Source organism: Loxodonta africana, chromosome 3 (genome assembly GCF_030014295.1).
Source record: "Loxodonta africana isolate mLoxAfr1 chromosome 3, mLoxAfr1.hap2, whole genome shotgun sequence".
In the NCBI taxonomy this organism is placed as follows: domain Eukaryota; kingdom Metazoa; phylum Chordata; class Mammalia; order Proboscidea; family Elephantidae; genus Loxodonta; species Loxodonta africana.
In genome coordinates, this window is record NC_087344.1 from 167535389 (window position 1) to 167563349 (window position 27961).

Below are 27961 nucleotides of genomic sequence, written 5' to 3' on the forward strand. Positions count from 1 at the left end.
GCAGCTTTTCTTTTCTTTGACTACAAACATCAAAGCCTTTTCTGAAACAAGGCTAGTAGATTTGACATTTCATCGCCACATTCTGGCCCTGCTATTAAAAAAAAGATCGTTTATTTCAAAAACAAGGCTAGTAGATTTGACATTTCATCGCCACATTCTGGCCCTGCTATTAAAAAAAAGATCATTTATTTCAAAATATAAATTAGGGATTTGCAAACCTGGCTCATGACCAGAATCACCTTTGAAAAATTATGACCTGCAAGCCTACCAGCCAAGAAGCAATCTCTGAGATAGATCCAGGCAATTCCGACTTGTCATATTTGAGAACCACTGACTTAAACTGCCTCCCTATGTCCTCACGGAATGTGCACTCAGGTAAGCTATTTGGGATGGTGGGGCAGGGATGGTCTTCATGTAAATATAGAGCAAATGTAAACTGTGTAGAGAGAACTACTATTTTTCATTAAAGAAGGGCTGAAACAATGAACATATCAGATGTACATATTTAAATGAAAATACAAAATGCATTCCAAAGTAAAATTAACTTTTTTGGATTATCTCTTATTCTGGATTATCAACAATAGCATTCCATTAGCCCAGAGTATAGAAAGACGACAGCTGAAAACAATATTCCACCAGTTCTCATTTCCAGATGATCCTATATTACAGAATGCAATAAGGAAAAGATATATTCAAAATGAACAAAAAGAACTATCAACCCTATTTATATGGTGGCCATGTCAGTCGCTAACTGAAACATATAATTTTCTTTCTTTCAGATCAAGTTCTCCCACCCCTAAAAAAATTTTTGTTAGATAATAGTTATACCGTCTGCAAAGTTATATTTTTCCCAAAAGGAATAAGAAAGAAAAATTACCAATAAAGGCACTGAACTACTGTGGCTTGCTTTATGAAGCAGCTTTGGTGACCATCAATTGCTGTTATTGTTGTTGTTTTTATCAACTGGTGAAAAGTCACAACAAAAGATGAAATAGAACCCAACCCGAAAAGATTGGACTCCAAAAGGCACTGCTAAACTACTGATTTGAAACGTTCAAAACACATTCTTTTGTCTTCCCCAATAGAGCATTCAATATTCAATGACATTTGCTGTACATCGTACAAAAGGATTTGTAGGCTGAAGTGAACACAGCTCTCCACACAACAAAACGTAAATCCGGAAAATGGATTACGATTGTGTATCACTTACACAGATATGACAGAACACCCTAAGTTTTAGGCCAAGACTCAACGATACTATTACACCAAAGGATTAGACCTTCGGCGAACCCTTCTACCTAAATCCATTCTCAGGCAAAGGCCAAGGCACACTCAGTAGGGGGCAAGAAGGAATAGAAGAAAATATTTCCAGAAAGGACTAGTTACAAACAGGAACAAACCTGGACTCTTTACTCACCATTTTAATACTGCTGCCAACTATAACAGTTTAAAATCTGTACACATGACAAAGTGGAAAAAAGTTCCAAAATGCAACAGTTTCAGCAAAGGAACATACTAAGAATTACTACAGTTAACATTACTACGATAAAAACAATGGCAAACAGGGATTTGGCACCACATTTACAAAGTAAAAGCATGCACTGTTTATACACTTCAGATGTCTCCCAACAGAAAAGGCCACAGAAGATGGAAAACAAGGGGCATCTTTTACAAACTTCCCTACGACTGAGACAAACACGCAAGAATGAGAGTGGTCAATTTAGGAGTTATGTAGCAGCAAAGTCCTTGGTTTGGAATTTACCAACTTGCATTTCTCATCAGCAGCTGCTCTGGGTGTGTTCTTACCCAAGAAGCTGGCTTTATCATACCAAATCAGTGTTTATCTGGTAATTTGGTAATCAGCATAAACCAGGTTAATCTTCAACCACAAGCTTTAAAAAAAAAAAAAAAAAAAAAGCTAGACTCTTACTGCAGAACTCCTCAGTGTAATTTCTGTTTAGAAACCATAATGGTACTTTGAGCAAGACAGTAACATAATTTTCATCCAAAAAAAGCTATATCATAGCCCCAAGAACTGGAGAGAATTTTAAGCAATTAGGGAAATACTATATTCTGACCACACCAAGAGTTAAAAACAAAGAGTTCCTACTAAGAGGAATATTTCCAAGATGATCTGGTCACATCATGTGCATAGTTAACAATGTTTGTGTTTTAATAAAGATTCTTTTGCAAACAAAGAAACAAAATTTAGTAAAGTTATTCTCTTGATGAAAAAGAAAACTTTAAAAAGGAACTACTGGTGGTTTGTTAAGGAGGAAAGAAAAAAAAGAGTGAGCTACATATCGAAGTTCTGGAATGCAGCACCTCAACTTCACATCTGCTCTAAACATCTGAGATTATGAAATCCAAGTGACGGCTTGATGATCGAATCATCGTTTACAGTTGCTCCAATTTCAATGTCTGACTTTATCATCTTGTGTCAATGAAAAGTTCCCTAATACAGAAGATTGTGCTAAAGAATGCTAAGATTCTGCATGCTGCTGCCATTCCTTGGTCCCGTTCATGCTTGCAGCTGTCCCATGGGACAGCAAAGAAATCTGGTCTCAACACGCCACGCTGTAGTAACTAAGAAAAGAAAAATATTCTTAATTAGAAAAAGTCTACAAGGCCGAGAAACATCACTATAACACCACAACTAAATTATTTGAAATTTTACCTTTTACTAACATCCACACTCTTCAATAAAGTCCACATTCCTTCAAATTGTTTTTAATGATAACATCCGTAACAGCATCAAAAACAAACTGCACATTCTTTGTGTCTGTGGCACAGGTGAAATGAGTGTAGATCTCCTTGGTATCTTTTCTTCTGTTCAGATCTTCAAACTGGCACTGAATGTAAGCAGCTGCCTCTTCATATGTATTGGAACCTGAAACAGATACCCAATACTCCTCATTTCATATTATAATAGCTGCCTGAAATCTATAGAGTCAGACCATTATCATTTACTAAGGAAGAGGGAATATGACTGAGACAGAATTCTGTATTTCCATAACCATTAGCGTTCTCAATAATCATATATTTTTCATGACAGCAGACTTTCATTATAACTGATATGAAACTACCACACACAGAGATGAAGGAAAACAAAACTTTAAACCTCTCTTTCCCCTTTCCCCTAGGTTTTTCACATGAAAAATCTAGAAAATATAAAAGGAAACCAGGGAAGTAGCAGGATGCATTTCTAGAGAACACAATTGTTCAAAGGTCAGAGAGCCTGTGCTCCTTGAAAGGATCTTAAGAAAACAATTCCAAAGGTAAGTCAGGCTTCTTTTCACAATCATTCCACAGTGCTTTGTCCCAGAGCTTTCAAGGTAATAATTTAAATGATCAAAGGCAATCAAATAGGTGCACAAGGGAAGAGGGCTTGAATTCTATACTTTAAAAGAGTGAATTTTATGGTATGTGAATTATACTTCAGTAAAGGGTGAGTGGGGACCAAAGGCAAATCCTTTTTTTCAACAACATTTGCTACTAACATTCTTAATCACCTGCTTCCTACATATCTTGTTTAATTGCAGAGCCTTTAGAGTACCCTAGAAACTGGCTGCAGAGCCAGGGGAACTAAACACACACACACACACACTCACATGTGCACAGTTATTACAGCAAGCTAGAGACTATTTTCAGTGACATCAAGCATGACAAAAAATATCAACTAAATATATAAAGATGACTAGCAATAACAACAAAGAAAGGGATATTAATTATACAGGTTATGGCACACGTTACACAGGTTGAGAGGTCGGCTGCTAACCAAAGGGTTAGCAGTTGGAATCCACCAGCCACTCCTTGGAAGCCCTATGGGGCAGTTCCACTCTGTCCTATAGGCTCGCTAGGAGTAGTAATCAACTCAGCAGCAATGGGTTTGGTTTGAAGGAAGATAGTTTGAGTGTTTTTCGTAAGTTCTGTAGAATAACCTCTGTAAATTAAAAGTAAAATGTACATGGTGGGAAAAGATACAGATACCTGGGAAATCAGGACTGTGAGATTCCTTAAGTAGGGTGAAGTCAGTGGATAATAAGCTTGGACGTTCACAAGAAAAAACACTGGACATGAGTATTTAAGGTTCTTTGCTATGTGTGAAGAGATTCCCAGCTGGGACTTCAACATTAATGCCAATCCTTTTACTTGTCTAAAGATTTCTCTCCCATTCTAAAACTGGGCTACTTTCTATAAACTCCTTACCTAATTCTCACTCTGAACAGATGACTACATTCCCAACTTCCCTGAAGAAAAAAAGAGGCCATGGGGCTTAAACTACATCATTTTTAAGTCTACCACCTCACTATAAAAAGTTACCTAACCCTGATAGTATGGCCCCCGGACACTCTTTTAGCTCAGTGAAGTCACTCCTGAGGTTCACCCTTCATTCAAAGATTAGACACACCAATAAGACAAAACAAGACTAAAGGGGCACACCAGACCAGGGGCAAGGCCTAGAAGGCAGGAGGGGACAGAAAAGCTGGTAATAAGGAACCCAAAGTTGAGAAGGGAGAGCACTGACATGTTGTGGGGTTGTTAACCAATGTCATAAAACAATATGTGTACTACCTGTTTAATAAGAAGCTAGTTTGTCCTGTAAACCTTCATCTAAAGTACAATAAAAAAATAAAACACCAAAAACAACAACAACAAAAAAAAAGTTACCTATGTTTGCACTAGTAAGCTGGACTGGTACAAATACAGGTAACTTTTTTTTTTTTTGGTGGTTTCTATGAAAAAGAACGGGGCATCAGGGTTGGAGGAAAACTCATTAACAACCTGCGTTATGCAGATGACACAACCTTGCTTGGTGAAAGTGAAGAGGACTTGAAGCACTCACTAATGAAGATCAAAGACCACAGCCTTCAGTGTGGATTACACCTCAACATAAAGAAAACAAAAATCCTCACAACTGGACCAATGAGCAACATCATGATAAACGGAGAAAAGATTAAAGTTGTCGAGGATTTCATTCTACTTGGATCCACAACCAACAGCCATGGAAGCAGCAGTCAAGAAATCAAAAGACGCATTGCATTGGGTAAATCTGCTGCAAAGAACCTCTTTACAAGTGCTGAAGGGCAAAGATGTCACCCTGAAGACTAAGGTGCGCCTGACCCAAGCCGTGGTATTTTCAATTGCATCACATGCATGTGAAAGCTGGACATTGAATAAGGAAGGCTGAGGAAGTATTGACGCTTTTGAATTGTGGTGTTGGTGAAGAATATTGAATATACCATGGACTGCCAAAAGAACGAGCAAATCTATCTTGGAAGAAGTACAACCAGAATGCTCCTTAGAAGTAAGAATGGCAAGACTGCATCTTACATACTTTGGACATGTTTTCAGGATGGATCAGTCCCTGGAGAAGGACATCATGCTTGGCAAAGTACATGGTCAGCAGAAAAGAGGAAGACCCTCAACGAGGTGGATTGACACAGTGGCTACACCAATGAGCTCAAGCGTAAGAACAATTATAAGGATGGCGCAGGACCGGGCAGTGTTTCGTTTTGTTGTGCACAGGGTCGCTGTGAGTTGGAACTGAGTCAACAGTACCTAACAACAACAAATATTTGCACCAGTTGTACCTCTGGTCTAAGTGCCTTTCTTCCTGTTCAAAAATCAATTCCTCTACCTAGACTCTTTTTCAAAGATTTACAGAACATGCCATTAACTATTTAAAGTATACAATAAAGCATCATGCTGTACCATTAAGTATTCACTCCCCATTTCCCTTTCCCTCATCTCCTGGTAACTAGTAATCTAAGGATGTGCTTATTCTGGGTATCATATAAAAGGAATTATATGATATATGACCTTTTGTCCCTGGCTTCTTTCTCAGAATAACGCGTTCAAGGTTCATCCAAGTTGTAGCATGTATCAGTATTTTGCTCCTTTTTGTGGCTAATATTCCTTTGTATGTATGTATCACAATTTGTTTATCCATCTATCCTACCTAGACTCTTGATTCCGTCTTCTCCCACCTGCTTAGAAATCTTGTTGTATCAATTATATCCACTTTTTATATATCTTCTCTTTTGTTACAGTATCTTACTCCGAAGCCTATAAACATTCTTCAGTCTCTTTTCCCCCCTTTATCCCAGTTGCTCAAGAATAGTCTGTCCTTGTCTTCATTTCTTCATCTCCCACTCAGTAACTACCTGCATCTGGCTCTAATCTCACCACCCCATGGGCAGTGCTCTCAATGACAGTTATGACCACCTAACCACTAAATGCAAAGGCCGTTTTTCAGTCTGTATCTTACTTTATCTGCGCATGACATTGTTGACTGTTGACCATTCCTCTCTTTAACTCTCCTTTTGGTTTTTCCCTTTGTATCTTACACAAATCTTTATTTCTCTCCTGCCAAAAGAAGCTGTGGCCCTCTTCTCTCAGTCCATATGATCTCCACAGTTCATCTCGTTCATTTCCCCAACGGATGATTCTCCAATCAGCATTATCTAACCCCAACATCTCCCAAAGCTTCAAGGCCACATATGTAACTGCATATTAGATATCTCCATTTTGATGTTCCAGATACTTCAAAAAATCAACATTTCCTAAATATGAATTCAGATCACAGCACCAGCACCCAATCAATACAGAAATATGGGAATATCTTTCACTCTTCCCACTTCCTCACTCTCACTACATCTTTTCACTTTATATGTTATTAGCTTAGGTGTCATCAAGTAGATTCCAACTAATACTGACCCTATAGGACAGTCTAGAACCACCCCATAGGGTTTAATAGGCTGGAATCTTTACAGGAACAGACTGCCAAGTCTTTCTAGGCTGTAATCGTTACAGAAACACATAGCCACTGATGGGTTGGAACCACTGACCTTTTTGTTAGTAGCTAAGCACTCAACCACAGTGCCACCAAGCATTTGGTGCTCAGCTAACAAACAATTCTCCTTCCCTAGAAATACCCCACTCTGATATACAATGATCTAGTCATAGCGGTGCACCCATACCAGTCATGTTCGTGTCCTTGACCTCAACTGATTAACTGGACTAAGGAAGTTTGGCTGTCTTAACCTAGGCCAGGATCTCTCTCCCAGGAATTTGAATCTGGGGCCAAGGAATCCGAGTCCACTTTGGTCTCTTGGAGCAGACACAGAAACTGAGGCAGGGCCATCTCTTATTACAAAAACTGAGTAGCAGAAAAAGTTGGTTAAGGTGAGGAAGAAGAATAAAGAAGATACACAGACGATAGGAAATTTGATGATTATGAGTGATGGTTATACAAAATGATTAATGTATTTGGTATCACTAAATTGTACACCTGAAAAACCTTAAATTGGCAAATTTTATATCTTTACAACAGTAAAAAGATAAATAGTATCACACGTGCACACACGTGTGCACGCGTGCGCACACACACACACACACACACACAATGATACAGAAAGGAGAGAGAGAGATGGGCACGGAGTGCTTCCAGGGTTCCTGACAGCTTTGTATTTTCTAGCTCTAACTCTAAGACCTGGCTCCATTCTTGTACTAGGCTTCTATGATATATCCCTATATCCTCACCAAAAGTTTTTTATTTGCACCCGGAGAGATCTCTGATCCATTCAACTCTCCTACTATCTTTATTACCATGTGTTGAGTAATCTTTCTAAAGTAGTTTCAACTATGTCATATATCCCCAATTAAAATCCTTCAATAAAGTCCTACTGCTTCACCATAAGATACAAAGCCCTGCTGAGCTGATCCCAGCTCATAGTTCCATCCACTCCTTCCCCACCACTTTGAACTCGGGCAATTACCAAATTCCTTCTAGATTCCAGAGATCATGCCATTTTTTACCTCCTTTTTTTTTTTTTTTAATTGTACTTTAGGTGAAGGTTTACAGAACAAACTAGTTTCTCATCAACCAGCACACACACTTTTCTATGACACTGGTTAACAACCCCATGACATCTCAACACTCTCTCTGCCTTCTCAACCTTGGGTTCCCTATTACCAGCTTTCCTGTTCCCTCCTGCCTTCCAGTCCCTGCCCCAGGGCTGCTGCACCCCTTTAGTCTTGTTTTGTTCCATGGGCCTGTTCAATCTTTGGCTGAAGGGTGAAACTCAGCAGTGACCTCATTACTGAGCTCATTACTGTTCAGGAGCCATACTCTCAAAGAGTTTCTTCAGTCTCTGTCAGGCCAGCAAGCCTGGTTTTTCTTTTTTTGGTTTTAACTTGGGAATTTTTTTTTTTATTATTAACTTTTATTGAGCTTCAAGTGAACGTTTACAAATCAAGTCAGTCTGTCACATATAAGTTAATATACATCTTAATCCTTACTCCCACTTGCTCTCTCCCTAATGAGTCAGCCCTTCCAGTCTCTCCTTTCATGACAATTTTGCCAGCTTCCAACTCTCTCTATCCTCCCATCCCCCCTCCAGACAGGAGATGCCAACACAGTCTCAAGTGTCCACCTGATATAATTAGCTCACTCTTCATCAGCATCCCTCTCCTACCCACTGTCCAGTCCCTTTCATGTCTGATGAATTGTCTTTGGAAATGGTTCCTGTCCTGTGCCAACAGACAGTTTGGGGACCATGACCGCCGGGATTCCTATAGTCACAGTCAGACCATTAAGTATGGTATTTTTATGAGAATTTGGGGTCTGCATCCCACTGATCTCCTGCTCCCTCAGGGGTTCTCTATTGTGCTCCCTGTCAGGGCAGTCATCGATTGTGGCCGGGCACCAACTAGTTCTTCTGTTCTCAGGATAATGTAGGTCTCTGGTTCATGCGGCCCTTTCTGTCTCTTGGGCTCTTAGTTGTCGTGTGACCTTGGTGTTCTTCATTCTCCTTTGCTCCAGGTGGGTTGAGACCAGTTGATGCATCTTAGATGGCCGCTTGTTAGCTTTTAAGACCCCAGACGCCACATTTCAAAGTGGGATGCAGAATGTTTTCATAATAGAATTATTCTGCCAATTGACTTAGAAGTCCCCTTAAACCATGGTTCCCAAACCCCCGCCCTTGCTCCGCTGACCTTTGAAGTATTCAGTTTATCGCGGAAGCTTCTTTGCTTTTGGTCCAGTCCAGTTCAGTTGAGCTGACCTTCCATGTATTCAGTGTTGTCCTTCCCTTCACCTAAAGCAGTTCTTTTCAGCTAATTAATCAGTAAAAAAAACCCTCTCCCTCCCTCCCCTCCCTCCCCACCTCGTAACCACAAAAGTATGTGTTCTTCTCAGTTTATATTATTTCTCAAGATCTTGTAATAGTGGTCTTATACAATATTTGTCCTTTTCCCTGTGACGGATTTCGCTCAGCATAATGCCTTCCAGGTTCCTCCATGTTATGAAATGTTTCACAGATTCGTCACTGTTCTATATCGATGCGTAGTATCCCATTGTGTGAATATACCACAATTTATTTACCCATTCATCCGTTGATGGACACCTTGGTTGCTTCCAGCTTTTTGCTATTGTAAACAGAGCTGCAATAAAAATGGGTGTGCATATATCTCTTTGTGTGAAGGCTCTTGTTTCTCTAGGGTATATTCCGAGGAGTGGGATTTCTGGGTTGTATGATAGTTCTATTTCTAACCGTTTAAGACAACGCCAGATAGATTTCCAAAGTGGTTGTACCATTTTACATTCCCACCAGCAGTGTATGAGAGTTCCAATCTCTCCGCAGCCTCTCCAACATTTATTATTTTGTGTTTTTTGGATTAATGCCACCCTTGCTGGAGTGAGATGGAATCTCATCATAGTTTTAATCTGCATTTCTCTAATGGCTAATGATCGAGAGCATTTTCTCATGTGTCTGTTAGCTGCCTGAATATCTTCTCTAGTGAAGTGTGTGTTCATATCCTTTGCCCACTTCTTGATTGGGTTGTTTGTCTTTTTGTGGTTGAGTTTTGACAGAATCATGCAGATTTTAGAGATCAGGCGCTGGTCTGAGATGTCATAGCTGAAAATTCTTTTCCAGTCTGTAGGTGGTCTTTTTACTCTTTTGGTGAAGTCTTTAGATGAGCATAGGTGTTTGATTTTTAGGAGCTCCCAGTTATCTGGTTTCTCTTCGTCATTTTTGGTAATGTTTTGTATTCTGTTTATGCCTTGTATTAGGGCTCCTAGGGTTGTCCCTATTTTTTCTTCGATTATCTTTATCGTTTCAGTCTTTATGTTTAGGTCTTTGATCCACTTGGACTTAGTTTTTGTGCTTGGTGTGAGGTATGGGTCCTGTTCCATATTTTTGCAAATGGATATCCAGTTATGCCAGCACCATTTGTTAGAAAGACTATCTTTTCCCCAATTAACTGACACTGGGCCTTTGTCAAATATCAGCTGCTCATACATGGATGGATTTATATCTGGGTTCTCAATTCTGTTCCATTGGTCTATGTGCCTGTTGTTGTACCAGTACCAGGCTGTTTTGACTACTGTGGCTGTGTAATAGCTTGTGAAATCAGGTAGAGTGAGGCCTCCCACTTTCTTCTTCTTTTTCAGTAATGCTTTGCTTATCGGAGGCTTCTTTCCCTTCCATATGAAATTGGTGATTTGTTTCTCTATCACCTTAAAAAATGATATTGGAATTTGGATTGGAAGTGCGTTATATGTATAGATGGCTTTTGGTGGAATAGACATTTTTACTATGTTAAGTCTTCCTATCCATGAGCAAGGTACGTTTTTCCACTTAAGTAAGTCCTTTTGAATTTCTTCTAGTAGAGCTTTGTAGTTTTCTTTGTATAGGTCTTTTACATCCTTGGTAAGATTTATTCCTAAGTATCTTATCTTCTTGGGGGCTACTGTGAATGGTATTGATTTGGTTATTTCCTCTTCGATGTTCTTTTTGTTGATGTAGAGGAATCCAAGTGATTTTTGTATGTTTATTTTATAACCTGAGACTCTGCCAAACTCTTCTATTAGTTTCAGTAGTTTTCTGGAGGATTCCTTAGGGTTTTCTGTGTATAAGATCATGTCATCTGCAAATAGAGATAATTTTACTTCCTCCTTACCAATCTGGATGCCCTTTATTTCTTTGTCTAGCCTAATTGCCCTGGCTAGGACTTCTAGCACGATGTTGAATAAGAGCGGTGATAAAGGGCATCCTTGTCTGGTTCCCGTTCTCAAGGGAAATGCTTTCAGGTTCTCTCCATTTAGAATGATGTTGGCTGTTGGCTTTGTATAGATGCCCTTTATTATGTTGAGGAATTTTCCTTCAGTTCCGACTTTGGTGAGAGTTTTTATCATAAAAGGGTGTGGACTTTGTCAAATGCCTTTTCTGCATCAATTGATAAGATCATGTGGTTTTTGTCTTCTGTTTTATTTATGTGGTAGATTACATTAATGGTTTTTCTGATACTAAACCAGCCTTGCATACCTGGTATAAATCCCACTTGATCGTGGTGAATTATTTTTTTGATATGTCGTTGAATTCTTTTGGCTAGAATTTTGTTGAGGATTTTTGCATCTATGTTCATGAGGGATATAGGTCTGTAATTTTCTTTTTTTGTAATGTCTTTACCTGGTTTTGGTATCAGGGAGATGGTGCCTTCATAGAATGAGTTGAGTAGTATTCTGTCATTTTCTATGCTTTGAAATACCTATAGTAGTAGTGGTGTTAACTCTTCTCTGAAAGTTTGGTAGAACTCTGCAGTGAAGCCGTCCGGGCCAGGGCTTTTTTTTGTTGCGAGTTTTTTGATTACCGTTTCAATCTCTTTTTTTGTTATGGTTCTATTTAGTTGTTCTACTTCTGAATGTGTTAGTTTAGGTAGGTAATGTTTTTCCAGGAATTCATCCATTTCTTTAGGTTGGCAAATTTGTTACAGTACAATTTTTCGTAATAATCTGATATGATTCTTTTAATTTCAGTTGGGTCTGTTGTGATGTGGCCCTTCTCGTTTCTTATTCGGGTTATTTGTTTCCTTTCCTGTTTTTCTTTAGTCAGTCTAGCCAATGGTTTATCAATTTCGTTAATTTTTTCAAAGAACCAGCTTTTGGCTTTGTTAATTCTTTCAATTGTTTTTCTGTTCTCTAATTCATTTAGTTCAGCTCTAATTTTTATTATTTGTTTTCTTCTGGTGCCTGATGGATTCTTTTGTTGCTCACTTTCTATTTGATCAAGATGTAGGGACAGTTCTTTGATTTTGGCTCTTTCTTCTTTTTGTATGTGTGCATTTATCGATATAAATTGGCCTCTGAGCACTGCTTTTGCTGTGTCCCAGAGGTTTTGATAGGAAGTATTTTCATTCTCGTTGCATTCTATGAATTTCCTTATTCCCTCCTTGATGTTTTCTATAACCCAGTCTTTTTTCAGGAGGATATTGTTCAGTTTCCAAGTATTTGATTTCTTTCCCCTACTTTTTCTGTTATTGATTTCTACTTTTATTGCCTTGTGGTCTGAGAAGATGCTTTGTAATATTTCGATGTTTTGGATTCTGCAAAGGTTTGTTTTATGACCTAATATGTGGTCTATTCTAGAGAATGTTCCATGTGTGCTAGAAAAAAAAGTATACTTTGCAGCAGTTGGGTGGAGAGTTCTGTATAAGTCAATGAGGTCAAGTTGGTTGATTGTTGTAAGCAGGTCTTCCATGTCTCTATTGAGCTTCTTACTGGATGTCCTGTCCTTCTCCGAAAGTGGTGTGTTGAAGTCTCCTACTATAATTGTGGAAGTGTCTGTCTCACTTTTCAGTTCTGTTAAAATTTGATTTATGTATCTTGCAGCCCTGTCATTGGGTGCATAAATATTTAATATGCTTATGTCTTCCTCATCAATTGTCCCTTTTATCATTATGTAGTGTCCTTCTTTATCCTTTGTGGCGGATTTGAGTCTAAAGTCTATTTTGTCAGAAATTAATATTGCTACTCTTCTTTTTTGCTTGTTGTTTGCTTGATATATTTTTTTCCACCCTTTGAGTTTTAGTTTGTTTGTGTCTCTAAGTCTAAGGTGTGTCTCTTGTAGGCAGCATATAGACGGATCGTGTTTCTTTATCCAGTCCGAGACTCTCTGTCTCTTTATTGGTGCATTTAGTCCATTTACATTCAGCGCAATTATAGATAAATAAGTGTTTAGTGTTGTCATTTTGATGCCTTTTTATGTGTGTTGTTGACAATTTCATTTTTCCATATACTTTTTTGTGCTGAGATGTTTTTCTTTGTAAATTGTGAGATCCTCATTTTCGTAGTGTTTGACTTTATGTTTGTTGAGTTGTTACGTTTTTCTTGGCTTTTATCTTGAGTTATGGAGTTCTTATACCTCTTTGTGGTTACCTTAATATTTACCCCTATTTTTCTAAGTAAAAACCTAACTTGTAATGTTCTATATTGCCTTGTATCACTCTCCATATGGCAGTTCTATGCCACCTGTATTTAGTCCCTCTTTTTGATTATTGTGATCTTTTACATTTTGACTTCAATGATTCTCTGTTATGAGCATTTTTTTTTTTTTTAATTAATTTGTTTTTGTGACTTCCCTATTTGAGCTGATATCAGGATGTTCTGTTTTGTGACCTCGTGTTGTGCTGGTACCTGATATTATTGGTTTTCTGACCAAACAATTTCCTTTAGTATTTCTTGTAGCTTTGGTTTGGTTTTTGCAAATTCTCTAAACTTGTGTTTATCTGTAAATATCTTAATTTCGCCTTCATATTTGAGAGAGAGTTTTGCTGGATATATGATCCCTGGCTGGCAGTTTTTCTCCTTCAGTGCTTTGTATATGTCGTCCCATTCCCTTCTTGCCTGCATGGTTTCTGCTGAGTAATCTGAACTTATTCTTATTGATTCTGCCTTGGAAGTGACCTTTCTTTTCTTCCTGGCTGCTTTTAAAATTTTCTGTTTATCTTTGGTTTTGGCAAGTTTGATGACAATATGTCTTGGTGTTTTTCTTTTTGGATCAGTTTTAAATGGGGTTCGATGAGCATCTTGGATACATATCCTTTCGTCTTTCATGATGTCAGGGAAGTTTTCTGTCAGGAGATCTTCAACTATTTTCTCTGTGTTTTCTGTCCTCCCTCCCTGTTCTGGGACTCCAACCACATGCAAGTTATCCTTCTTGATAGAGTCCCACATTAATTCTTAGCGTTTCTTCATTTTTTTTAATTCTTTTATCTGTTTTTTTTTTTTTTTCAGCTATGTTGGTGTTAATTCCCTGGTCCTCCAGATGTCCCAGTCTGCATTCTAATTGCTCGAGTCTGCTCCTCTGACTTCCTATTGCGTTGTCTAATTCTGTAATTTTATTGTTAATCTCTTGGATTTCTACATGCTGTCTCTCTATGGATTCTTGCAACTTATTAATTTTTCCACTATGTTCTTGAATAATCTGAGTTCTTCAACTGTTTTATCAGTGTGTTCCTTGGCTTTTTCTGCAGTTTGCCTTATTTCGTTTCAGATGTCTTGAAGCATTCTGTAAATTAGTTTTTTATGTTCTGTATCTGATAATTCCAGGATTGTATCTTCATTTGGGAAAGATTTTGATTCTTTTTTTGGGGGGGTTGTAGAAGCTGTCATGCTCTACTTCTTTATGTGGGTTGATATGGACTGCTGTCTCTGAGCCATCACTGGGAAACTTGTTTTTCCAGAAAATCCGCTAAAAAAAGTGCAGTCAGATCCCTATCAGAACTGCCTTTGGATTATAACCGCCACCTTGTTCCCTTTAAGGATGAAAGTCTGGGATTCGGATCATATATGCTTGGCTGTGGCTGGTTCTGTGTTTTTAGTCCAATTAGGGATGGATTTTTCGCCCCTGGGTTTTTGTGGTTCCTTCTCTCAGGCCGAAGAGTGGGTTAGGAAAAGACCAAAAGAAAAAAAAAGGGGGCAGGGGGAAGCAAAGCCGCCGCGGAGCCGGAGCTGTTCTCCCTCTCGCTCAGTAAATTCCAACGTTAATGAAGCCAGCTGGGGAGGGTGGGGGAGGGATCAGAGAGATAGGAGAGTAGCACCTCGGAATATAGCTGTTGCCTGTCTTGCTGGGAATGACTATTATATCTGAGATTCCCGAGGGGCGTGTTGCCTGTGTGTGTTGGCTGTGTGGAGATTGGCCCCGGGGGTCTGGCCCGCTGAAACCGCGGTCAGATCCTCCGCTGCCAATCCAAATCCTAGTGTCAAGGTTCCCCTGCTGGGACGCTGTACTCCTGGCTCCAAAATCAGTCGCTTCCTCCCGGGGATTTCTCGTCCCGGCAGCCGCGTCGCCGCGCCGCCTCCGCGGACCGGCTGGGCCCCCTCCCGGGGTTAGTTCAGGGGAGTAAGGCTGCATCCTGTGCTTGCGCCGTGACAGGGCCCAGTCAAATACCCAGCGCCAGGGTTCCCCGGCTGGGACGCAGCACTCCTGGCTCCAAAACCAGTCACTGCCTACCGGGAAGTTCTCCCACCAGCCGCGTCGCCACGCCGCCCGCGCAGACCGGCTGGGCCCCCTCCCGGGTTCAGTTCAGGGGGGTAGGTCTGCGCCCCTTGTTTGCGCCGTCACAAGATTTATGAGTTCAGCTCCCCTGGGCCCAGATGCCCGGCGCCAAGGTTACCTGACTGGGACTCTGGCTCCAGGCTCCGAAAACAGTCGCTGCTTCCCCGTATTTGTTCGTTTTCCATCTCTAAATCTGTTTTTGTTGTCCAGGGTTCGTAGATTGTTATGTATGTGATCGATTCACTTGTTTTTCTGAGTCTTTGTTGCAAGAGGGATCCGGGGTAGCGTCTACCTAGTCCGCCATCTTGGCCCCGCCTGGTTTTTCTTTTTGAGTTAAAATTTTGTTCTTCATTTTTCTCCAGCTCTTTCCGGGACCCTCTACTGTGACCCCTGTCAGAGAAGTCAGTGGTGGTAGCCAGGCACCATCTAGTTTTACTGGACTCAGTCTGGTGGAGGCCGTGGTAGATGTGGTCCATTAATCCTCTGGACTAATCTTTCTCTTGTATCTTAAGTTTTCTGTATTCTTCTTTGCTCCTGAAGGGGTGAGACCAGTGGAGTATCCCAGATGGTCACTCACAGGCTTTTAAAACCCCAGACACTACTCACCAAAGTAAGATGTAGAATATTTTCTTTATGAACTATGTTATGCCAACTGAGCTAAATGTTCCCCAAAACCATTGTCCCCATAGCCCTCAGCCCAGCAATTCGGTCCCTCAGGGGTTTGGATGTATCTATGGGGCTACCATGACCTTGCCTTGTACAGGCTGTGCTGGCTTCCCCAGTATTGTGTATGTACTGTCTTACCCTTCATCAAAGTTACCACTTATCCACTGTCTATTTAGTGTTTTTCCATCCCCACCCCTGCCCTCCCTCGTAACCATCAAAGACTGTTTCTTTGTGTATGTAAACCCTTTCATAAGTAGTGGTCTCATACAACGTTTGTCCTTTTGTGACTGACTTATTTCACTCAGCATAATACCCTCCAGATACATCCATGTTATGAGATGCTTCACAGATTCATCATTGTTCTTTACCATTGCGTAATACTCCATTGTGTGTATATACTACGGCTTGTTTATCCATTCATCTGTTGATGGGCATCTAGGTTGTTTCCATCTTTTTGCTATTGTGAACAATGCTACAATGAACATAGGTGTGCATATGTCTATTCATGTGATGACTCTTATTTCTCTAGAATATATTCCTAGAAGTGGGACTTCTGCATCATATGTTATTTCTATTTCTAGCTTTCTAAGGAAGTACCATATGGTTTTCCAAAATGGTTGTATCATTTTGCACTACTACCAGCAGTGCATAAGAATTCCTATCTCCCCGCAGCCTCTCCACCATTAGTTACTTCCTGTTTTCTTGATTCATGCCAGTAATGCTGGGGTAAGATGGTATATCAATGTGGTTTTGATTTGCATTTCTCTGATGGCTAGAGACCGTGAGCATTTCCTCGTATGTCTGTTGGCCAAAACCAAGCCCGCTCCCATCAAGCTGATTGCAGCTCATAGCAACCCTGTAAGACAGAGTAGAACTGCTCCATAGGGTTTCCAAGGAGCATTTGGTGGATTCGAACTGCCGACCTTTTAGTTAGCAGGCATATCTCTTAACCACTGTGCCACCAGGGCTCCCATATTTTCATATATGCTATCCCCTCTTCCAAAAATGCTTATATTCCCTCATTTACCTGATGATCTCTAATTCATTCTTTAATGCCTTGCTCAAGTGTTATTTCCTCTAGAAAAAGAATACAATGATGCCACCAGAGGTAATCACTTCTTCTGTTGCTAATTCTACTAATCACATTGTACATTACCATAGAATTCTTCATGTGTGTATATCTATCTCTGCAACTAGAGGTCAGTTTCTTGAGCACGAAGGCTTCGTCTTATCCTCGTATTTCCTTGGACATATTTATACCAAATTTTTACTTTATCCTGCTTTATTTTCCTCAAGAAGTGAGGAGGGCAGAAACGTGAAGTAAACACAGTAAACTCAATTATGTCTGGAATAGCAATTTACATTTAAGGAGTCTTAGTTAGACATTTAATGCTGATAATACTACCAGTGAACACTCTCCATGATACACATGCATGATTCAAAACCAAAAGGAAATTGTACAAAGGTCATCAAAGTGCTAATCTAAGATGCATACATCCAATGAAATCTTTCATGACCCCTTACCTGTGTATTCTGGATAACAGATAGTTAATGGACTCCTCCTTATTTTTTCCTCAAAAAGGTCTTTCTTGTTGAGGAAGAGAATGATTGAAGTGTCTGTAAACCATTTGTTGTTACAAATACTGTCAAACAGTTTCATGCTTTCATGCATTCGGTTCTAAAAAAAGAAACAAAGGATGATAGGCCAGTAACAAAAAGTGAATTAACTGTTAATGAAAAAAACAGACCAACAAGTTTTAAAAGCACTGAATGACATTCATGGAAATAAGCCCGACAATGGTAACACAAAGGCTCGGTTAGTCCTCATTTTTGTAATTCCTGGGGGTGGGAACATGGGCTGGCTGACAAGAGGACTTAATCCTGACTGCATACTCAATGTAGCTATCACATCTCTTCAAAAGTAACAGGGCATGGATCAATTTTTTGCTCACTGACAAAGAGAAAAATTAAGGAAATTAAGTCTTGGTTCAATGACTAAATGGCTGCACAAAGTCTTTCTAAGAGTTATCTTCCATTTCTTGGCTGCATTAAACAGACTTTTTACCAGAACTTCCAACATACCATCTCCTCATCCTCAGCCAGAACAAGGTCATAATCACTGAGGGCCACACAGAAGATAATTGCTGTGACTCCCTCAAAACAGTGAATCCATTTTTTTCGTTCTGATCTTTGACCACCTACATCAAACATCCTAAAGAAAAAAAAAAGGCACAAATTCAGCAATGTCATCCAGGTACTTCTCCCTAAATTTAAGTGGTTAGGGAACATCCCACTGCATATTCAAAACCTCTTTATAATGGAAAAGACAAGCAAGTAGATGACACAGTGTAGTCAAAATAATTATCTGTGGTTAAAAGTAAAAGGGGACCACATCAGAACACAAAATTTAGGAATAATCAAAAATCTTTATTTTAGACAGTTAAGCCTCCTCTTTATTTAAGCTTATACTGGATGTGCCAAAAGTCAGCAGAATAAGCACTGAAATGGAGTTGGCAGGCGGCGGGGGGAGGGATAAGAAAAATGAAGAGCTAAATAATACAGCTTAAGATAATGATACTACTACTAATTAACACAATAAAAAAAAAAACACTGCCATTGAGTCGATTCCGACTCATAGCGACCCTATAAGACAGAGTAGAACTGCCCTGCAGAGTTTCCAAGGAGCGCCTGGCAGATTCAAACTGCCGACCTCTTGGTTAAGAGCCTTAGCACTTAACCACTACACCACCAGGGTTTCCATTAACACAGTAACAACTAATATTTACTGAGTATTTACATGGTGCCAGACATCACCCTAAGCACCTTAAATATGCTAATTCATTTTATTCTCATAACCATCTTCTAAGTACAATTTTTATTATCCCCATTTTACAGATGAAGAAATTGAGGCACAGATATTTTAAATAATTTGCCTAAAGCCACACTGCTAACAAACGAGGACTGGGGATCTGAACCCAAATACTCTTAACTCCAGAGCCCAAGCTCTTTTTCACAATATACCACTCTACTTCTCAAAATGGTTCGCCTCCATAGTTAAAAAAAGAACAATGAAAAAATACAAATCCTCCAACTTGCATTCTGCTTCTGCAACCTCTCTCTACTGATTGAAAAGTTTCTTTTCTTACTTTAAGGAAAAAAAAATTTTTTTTAGAGATTAATGGGGAAAAACCAAATCATATTTTATAGTAGAACCTAGTATCTAAAAACAAAACTTAAACCAGTATTTTCCAACTCCACCAAATCCTACTTGAAACTAGTAACAAAGCCTCAATTGTCCACACACTTTCTGTCCCACTCCAGGTTCGTCTACCACTCCCTTCTGGGGTGCTTACTTGATACTCCTAAACTTGTGTCTGCAGTGCCTTCATCTACCTCCTATAGCAAAGGAACATCTGTGTGCTTTGTCTTTTAGCTGATGCTAAAGTCTGAAAAGGTATGCACGCAAACAGACGCTCTTAAGATCGATGTCTGATGACAGTGATAAGGTTTTTAAAGGTTGAACTCTGCCAAGTTGGTTTAGTATGTTAGATCTATAGCGACTAACCCAGTACTATAGCGACTAAGGACCTAAATTTCCACAGTTGTTTTTTTCCCCTGAAAATAAGAGAAATAAGACATAGTTGGTAATTTCTCAACGTAATGCCTGAAGTGAGCATTCATCACATCCCCTCATAACCCAACTTTCTCTTCTGGCTGATCTTGCACAGTCCTTTTCAACTTTTGATCATGAGACATGGAATGATGTGATGACCAACTGGCTTAATACAGAGTCATATTATTATAGGTTTCACCATGGAAATGTACACCAGTAATCTGGTACACCAATAATCTGGTACACACTGGTACACCAATAATCTCTGTTTATTCCCCCGTTTTCTTCTATAAAATCTAGAAGTGGTAGAACACAGTGAAGCTCCAAGATAAGCTTTTAGCACATACTGACACTGATAATACCATCCACTAACAGATCAACATTACCTCATAACTGAGAGGCAAGTAAGCAATTACACAATGGCCTGTATACAGTAGATGCTCAATAAATGTTAGAATAAAGGGACGGTGGCTTTGCCAAGAGAGAAGAGGAAAAGGAAGAAGTGACAGTACTTCATAACAAGATAGCTACATGCCAACCATAAACTTGATGTGGCACCTTAATCAGATATGGCTACTGATTCTGGTAGAAAACACTGACAGGATTTCCCTAGCTTAAGATCAATCTATGCCAACCTCAACAGTAAAGTCTCCCACACTGAGTAAGTGTAGGAAACAATAATTAATTATAAATGAATTACTAATCTTATAGTACACAGAAAAAATTTCATTCTATGGTTTCACAGGTATAGTCCACATAGCTTTTCTTGCTCTTCTTAAACTCCTCATTACTGAAGATAGTTACTCTATTCTATTCTAAAGACATTCAGCTGAACTGCTATTTTCCTACACCAGGTTTCAAATCTGGTTTGGTGTATTAAGATTTCAAGACCTCGGTACAGAACTCAAATTCACATAAAAAGACCAGACATAATGGTCTGGCTGAGACTAGAGGAACCCCAGAAGACATGGCCTCCGGACTCTCTGTTAACCCAGAACTAAAACTATTCCTGAAGCCAACTCTTCAGACAAAGATTAGACTGAACTATAAAACATAAAATAATACTTGTGAAGAGTGTGCTTCTTAGTTCAAGTAGATATACAAGACTAAATGGGCAGCTCCTGTCCGGTGGCAGGATGAGAAGGCAGAAAGGGATAGAAGCTGGTTGAATGGACACAGGAAACCCAGGATGGAAAGGGCGAGTGTGGTGTCACATTATAGGGACTGTGACTAGGGTCATATAATAACATGTATATAAATTTTTATATGAGCAATTAACCTGAGCTGTAAACTTCCACCTAAAGCACAATTAAAAGAAAAAAGAAGTATGCTTGACATGTCTGCAGTAAACTGTTTAAGTGAAAAGTTAAATAGTAAACAGCCTAACACAGGGCCCAACAGCATGTTACTAAAGACCTCCCTTTGGGCTGACACTGGTTCATTAAGGAGCCCTCTTTGGGGATGATTGTTTAACTAGTTCCAAATCACTTAACTGTACTATCATCCAGCCCAAACTTCCTCACTTTTCTTCCTCTTATTCACAAAGACATTATGACTTTGTCAATATAAAACATACACGAAATAGGGAAATTCTTAAAATGACATTAAAAAAAAAAAAAAAAAAGATTTCAAGACCTCAACTGGTACCTGAGGGTTCTTAGCTGTTGCTGAGTTGGTCCCCGACTCATGGCAAGCCTATGCACAACGAAATGAACGCTGCCTGGTCTTGCACCATCTCCATGGTCAATTGCAGACTGAAACTCCCACAGTTTTCACTGACTGATTTTCAGAAGTATAACTCTAGACCTTTCTTCCCAGTCTGTCTTAGACTGAAAACTCTGCTAATACCTGTTTGGTACCATAGCAACATGCAAGCCTCCAATGATAAGACAGGTAGTTAGCTATGCATGAGGTGCACTGGCCAGGAATCAAACCCAGGTATTCCACAAGGTAGGAATTCTATCACTGAACTGCTAGTAATGCCTAAACCTCTGTGGGAGTGTCACGAATCCTGTGGAGCAACTGTTTTCAGAGAAAAGAAAACCTAAAGGATTCGAGGTACTAGTTACATTTGCATGCACAACAGTAACGATTACCACATTCTGCAAAGAGCATAATGAAATAGCTAAAAAGTTTACCATATATTTAGGGAGAAAAGTTCACTCCTAATCTCAAACGTCATTAACAGACAAAAACTGGAACCCAAAAAGACAGTTCCAATATTATAAACCAACCAAAACCAAACTCACTGCTATCCAGTCGATTCCAACTCATAGTGACCCTAAAAGACAGAGGAGAACTGCCCCCTAGGGTTTCCAGGGAGCAACTGGTGGATTCAAACTGCTGACCTTTTGGTTGGCAGCCGAAGTTCGCCATAGCTCTTAACCACTGTGCCACCAGGGCCATGAACACGGAGACAAGCTGAAGCCTATTTTAGAATTAAGCTGATGAGAAATTCCTTTGTGTTAGCAGACTCTCTCTAAAAAATGATGACTGTTGCTATGTCATCATCACTCCCCAAAATACCTCTATCCTCAGGCCAATTTTTCATCCTACACCGTGTTAAGAACTTAGTTGTACATGATGCTGAGCACAAATCAGTCCAAGAGCCGTGGCAGTATTAGCTCCATTCTATTAAACTTAAAGGGAAATGCAGACCAGTAAGAAATGATTGACACCAGCGAGAAAAGCATTTCTATTTTAATAACAAAATGGTAGAGCAAAGCCACATAACTAAACTAAAAACTGGTTTTCTATCCTTTTAGTATGGTTGTTATCCTGCTAAACAATAAACATTCAATACCTGTTTTGGTGATTCCAACAAAAAAGCAGCTGAAAAGAATAAAATTAAAAATAAATCGGTAACCACGTGTAATTCTGTTGGTAGGTAAATTACAATTTGCTTTAAGTTTAAATTCCTCCAAACAGACAAAAATATCTGATGCTATTTAGAGAAAGAAGAAATGTTTGGACCTCACATTCAGTTAAAACAATCAAATATTGGCTGATGAACGTGATAATAAGTTTCTACACCAAGAAATATTCCCTATAGTAATATTACCCCAATTAAGAGATACTAAGACTACCAGGGCTCCAAGTAAAGATATTTCTGCATGGCACACTGAGTAAAAAAGCTAATGGCTTACTTGAAGTATAGGTCCTTGAAGGTGAAATGCGTTTCCACGATGCCAGTGGTCTTCACTCTTGTTCGAAGGACATCTTGCTGAGTTGGAATATAGTTGATTTGGGATATTCTATCCAAATCATTTAGGTAACTAAATGAAACACACATTTACTTTTACCTGGTGAAGTTAACCATCTGCATAGTAAGTCAATAGATAAAACTCGTTTCTTGCCAAAAGCAGATACCAAACCTGTCACCGAAGTGGCAAATGAAATCAGATCTTCAGTCTCATGGAAATGATAATGGGAGAAAATGGAACCCAGCATAGGACAATCAAGGTAGATTCTATGTATATTACATGAAAGAGGCTTTAATTCTGCGTAATTAAAGTATGAAGGCCAATGTAAAAACAACATGAAAATGTTATTATTAAAGAAAGATTCTTGACATTTAATACTAAATCAACTGTGCACTGTATAGTACAAAATCCAAAAGAGAAGTCCTCAGACATTTAAAGTTCACAGGTCATTTGATATGTGATCATGTAACAGCACATTAGAGAACAGTGTTTGAATTATTAAGATTAAAAAGAGAACTACGGAGAGGCAAAACCAAGATGGCAGAGTAGTCAGATGCTTCCGATGATCCCTCTTACAACAAAGACCTGAAAAAACAAGTGAAATGATTACATATATGACAAGCTAGGAACCCTGATCATCAAAGGGAAAGTTAGGAAATCAGACTAAGCAGCACGGGGAGGGGGACGGTTCAGATGCAGCAAGGAGTTGCCGGACCTGGCTCAGCAGGAACCGGCACCCCTCAGGCACAATCACCTAGAGCAATGGTGGTGCGGTGGCAGCAGCGCAGCAGCGTTCCAGATGTGCTTTCCTCAGGGACAGACAGTGAGCCGCAGTCTACTCACACCTCCAGAACCAGAGAAGAACAACACTCTCAGCAAAAGCTAAGTACTTGCGTTTATTTTATTGCGCCCTCAGCCCCAAAGCCAGCTTCAGTGGCTGTTGATTTCCCTGAGCCTGGGATAGATCCTGCTGCATGCCCTGAGCCATTCTACCAGCCTTGGAGAAGGAATAAATTCACAACTGGGGGAAAAGATAATCTTCCAGGTCCACAAGCTGGGCACGTCCAGACAGACGTGGCTCCTGTCCAGGTATAAATGGTCCACAAATTTTGAATACCTTTCACCCCTGCATGGACCTGTGTGGGCCCATTTCAGGAGATTAGGCCCTTGTTACTGCAACAGTACACGTGCTTGAGATCTGACGTCAACTGTTTCAGCTGTGCAGTGGAGAGGTGGGTTTTTGATGTTTGACACCGCTTTGGCCATTAAACAGGGTCCCCACCTACCCACATCAGGGGCCTAAGGACTCGTGGCTCCACCCACGTCAACATGGGTCCAAGAATAAGTGGTACCTCCCAGTCCTTACAACAAAAAGCACTGGGTGCCCATGGTCCAGGTGCAGAACCCACCCACCTGCGAGCTCTAGGGAACAGGCACGCACTTTTCTCACAGACACATGGGGGACGGTTGTCAGCCCCCTGCCTTGTTCAGAGCATGACCCCCTGCTGCAACAAGATACCTGTGCCTACACCAATCACCCCCGCGCCTCTAAGACTGTAGGACAGAGCCTGTACCACACACTTGATGACCAACTACCTGGATACCTGAGCTGAATCCATACAAGAAAAGTGAATGGACTCCTAGGCTCATATACCTGATAACAGCTGTAGCCATCTGGAAGTTAGACCTTCAAAGGTGCAAATAATCAAGCTAGCTCACTCAAGCAGCCTATTTGGGCATATCAAAACAAAACAAAGCAAGAAGCTAGGACACAGTAAGCAAACAGAAAATAATACAATTAACTTATAGATGGCTCAGAGACAACAGTCAATATCATATCACATAAAGAAGCAGACCATGATCACTTCAACAAGCTCCCAAAACAAAAATTCAAGGAATCTTCCGGATGAAGATGTAGATTACAAAAGATCAATATACAGAGCTCTTCAAGAGATCAGGAAGGAGATCAGGCAAAAGGCTGAACGAGCCAAGGAACACACAAAAATAAAGAAATTAAGAAGGTTCTTCAAAAACATAATGAAAAATTTAATAGGCTGCAAGAATCCAGAGGGACAGCATCAGAAATTCAGAAGATTAACAATAAAATTAAAGAATTAGACAGTTCAACGGAAAGTCAGAGGAGCAGAATTGAGGAAACGGAAGAGAGAATTAATGAGACTGAAGATAAAACACTTGACACCAACATACTGGAAGAAAAACCAGATAAAAGAATATAAAAAAAAAAAATGAAGAAACCCTAAGAATCATGTGGGACTCTATCAAGGGAAAAAAACCTACAAGTGATTGGAGAAAAGGGAGGGAGAACAGAAAATAGAGAGAATTGCTGAAGATTTGCTGGCTGAAAACTTCCCTAATACTGTGAAACATGAAAAGATATCTATCCAAGATGCTCATTGAACCCCACATAAAGCAGATCTCAAAACAAAGTCACCAAGATATATTATAATCAAACTTGCCAAAACCAAAGATAAAGAGAATTTTAAGAACAGCTAGGGAAAAATGAAAACTCACCTACAAAGGACAGCTAATAAGGATACGCTCAGACTACCTGCCAAAAACCATGTAGACAAGAAGGCAATAATATAAAGCACTGAAGGAAAGAACTTGCCAGCCAAGAATTATATATCCAGCAAAACTGTCTCAAATATGAAGGCAAAATTAGGACATTTGCAGATAAACAGAAGTTTAGGAAATTTGTGAAAAACAAACCAAAACTGTGAGGAATACTAAAGGGAGTTCTCTGGATGGAAAATCAATAATATCAGATATCAACCCAAGACTAGAGCACAGGACAGAGCAACCAGGTATCAACCCAGGTAGGGAAATCACAAAACAAATCAAGGTAAAAAGACGCTCAAATGGTCAAAACATTAAGCGTTCATTAAGTAAAAGAAGACAACATTAAAACAATAAAGAGGGACTAAAAAATGTCATAGATCTTTCATATGGAGAAGAAGTCAAGGCAATATAAAGAAATAAAAGCTAGCTTTAAACTTAGAAAAATAGGGATAAATATTAAGGTAACCACAAAGGAGACTAACAACCCTACACATAAAACACAAGAAAAACATAAAGACTCAGCAAAAACAAAATCGACAGTGAATAAGAGGAAAAGATGATATATAAACTAATCAGCACAAAAAATTAAATGGAAAAAAGAAACCGTCAACAACACAGAAAAAGACATCAAAGTGACAGCACTGAACTCATACCTATCCATAATTACGCTGAATGTAAATGGACTAAATGCAACAATGAAGAGACAGAGAGTGGCAGAATGGATAAAAAAAACACGATCTGTCTATATGCTGCCTCTAAAAGACACACACACCACAGACTTAAAGAAGCAAACAAACTAAAACTCAAAGGATGGAAAAATATATCAAGCAAACAACCATCAAAAAAAAGAGCAGGAGTAGCAGTACTAATCTCTGACAAAACAGACTTTAAAGTAAAATCTACCAAAAAGGATATGGAAGGACACTATATAACTATGAAAGGGACAATATACCAGAAGGATATAACCATATTAAATATTTACGTACCCAATGACAGGGCTTCAAGATACATAAACTCGAACAGCACTGAAAAGTGAGATAGACAGCTCCACAATAATAGGAGATTTCAACACACCACTTTTGGTGAAGGTCAGAATATCCAGAAAAAAGCTCAACAAAGACAGGGAAGATCTAAATGCCACAATCAACCAACCTGACTTCATAGACATATACAAAACACTCCACCCAACAGCAGCCAAGTATAATTTCTTTTCCAATGCACATGGAACATTCTCTAGAACAGACCACATATTAGGTCATAAAGCAAGCCTTTACAGAAACAAAAACATCGAAATGTTACAAAGCATCTTCTCTGACCATAAAGCCATAAAAGTAGTAATCGATAACAAAAAAGCAAGGAAAAGAAATCAAACACTTGGAAACGGAACAACACCCTGCACAAAAACGACTGGGTTACGGAAGAAATTCCAGACGCAATAAAGAAATTCATAGAATCCAATGAGAATGAATACACTTCCTATCAGAACTTTTGGGACACAGCTAAAGAAGTGCTCAAAGGTCAATTTACAGCAATAAATGCACACATCCAAAAAGAAGGGGCCAAAATCAAAGAATTATCCCTACAACTTGAACAAATAGAGAGCAACAAAAGAAACCTTCAGGCACCAGAAGAAAGCAAAAAACAAAAATGAGAGCAGAATTAAATGAAATAGAGAACAGAAAAACAACTGAAGGAGTTAACAAGACCAAAAGCTGCCTCTTTCAAAAAATTAACAAAATCGATAAACCACTGGCCAAACTGACAAAAGAAAAACAGGAGCTGTTGTTTGTTGTTCTTAGGTGCCGTTGAGTCGGTTCCGACTCATAGCGACCCTATGCACAACAGAACGAAACACTGCCTGGTCCTGTGCCATCCTTACAATCGTTGTTATGCTTGAGCTCACTGTTGCAGCCACTGTGCAAATATACCTTTTTGAGGGTCTTCCTCTTTTCCGCTGACCCGGTACCCTGCCAAGCATGATGTCCTTCTCCAGGGACTCATCCCTCCTGACAACATGTCCAAAGTATGTAAGATGCAGTCTCGCCATCCTTCCCTCTAAGGAGCATTCTGGCCGCACTTTTTCCAAGACAGATTTGTTCGTTCTTTTGGCAGTCCATGGTATATTCAATATCCTTCGCCAACAGCACAATTCAAAGGCATCAACTCTTCTTCGGTCTTCCTTATTCATTGTCCAGCTTTCACATGCACATGATGCGACTGAAAATACCATGGCTTGGGTCAGGCGCACCTTAGTCTTCAGGGTGAAATCTTTGCTCTTCCACACTTTGAAGAGGTTCTTTGCAGCAGATTTACCCAATGCAATGCGTCTTTTGATTTCTTGACTGCTGCTTCCATGAGTGTTGATTGTGGATCCAAGTAAAATGAAATCCTTGACAACTTCAATCTTTTCTCTGTTTATCATCATGTTGCTCATTGGTCCAGTTGTGAGGATTTTTGTTTTCTTTACATTGAGGTGCAATCCATACTGAAGGCTGTGGTCTTTGATCTTCATTAGTAAGTGCTTCAAGTCCTCTTCACTTTCACCAAGCAAGGTT

The 27961-nt window shown here is 39.6% G+C and overlaps 1 protein-coding gene across 1 annotated transcript in view; it reads right to left on the reverse strand.

Moving 5' to 3' along the window:
* Positions 1-1403: 1403 nt before the first annotated feature.
* The window catches only part of GNAI3 (G protein subunit alpha i3), a 62102-nt gene continuing 35544 nt past the window's right edge, over positions 1404-27961 (reverse strand). The window contains exons 5-9 of the mRNA XM_010589543.3: positions 22770-22898; positions 18093-18222; positions 17535-17688; positions 2678-2890; positions 1404-2586 (exon numbers count right to left, since the gene is read on the reverse strand). Of these exons, the coding sequence (XP_010587845.2) occupies positions 2700-2890; positions 17535-17688; positions 18093-18222; positions 22770-22898 (604 nt within the window). The 3' untranslated portion in view covers positions 1404-2586; positions 2678-2699. The remainder of the gene's footprint in view (positions 2587-2677; positions 2891-17534; positions 17689-18092; positions 18223-22769; positions 22899-27961) is intronic.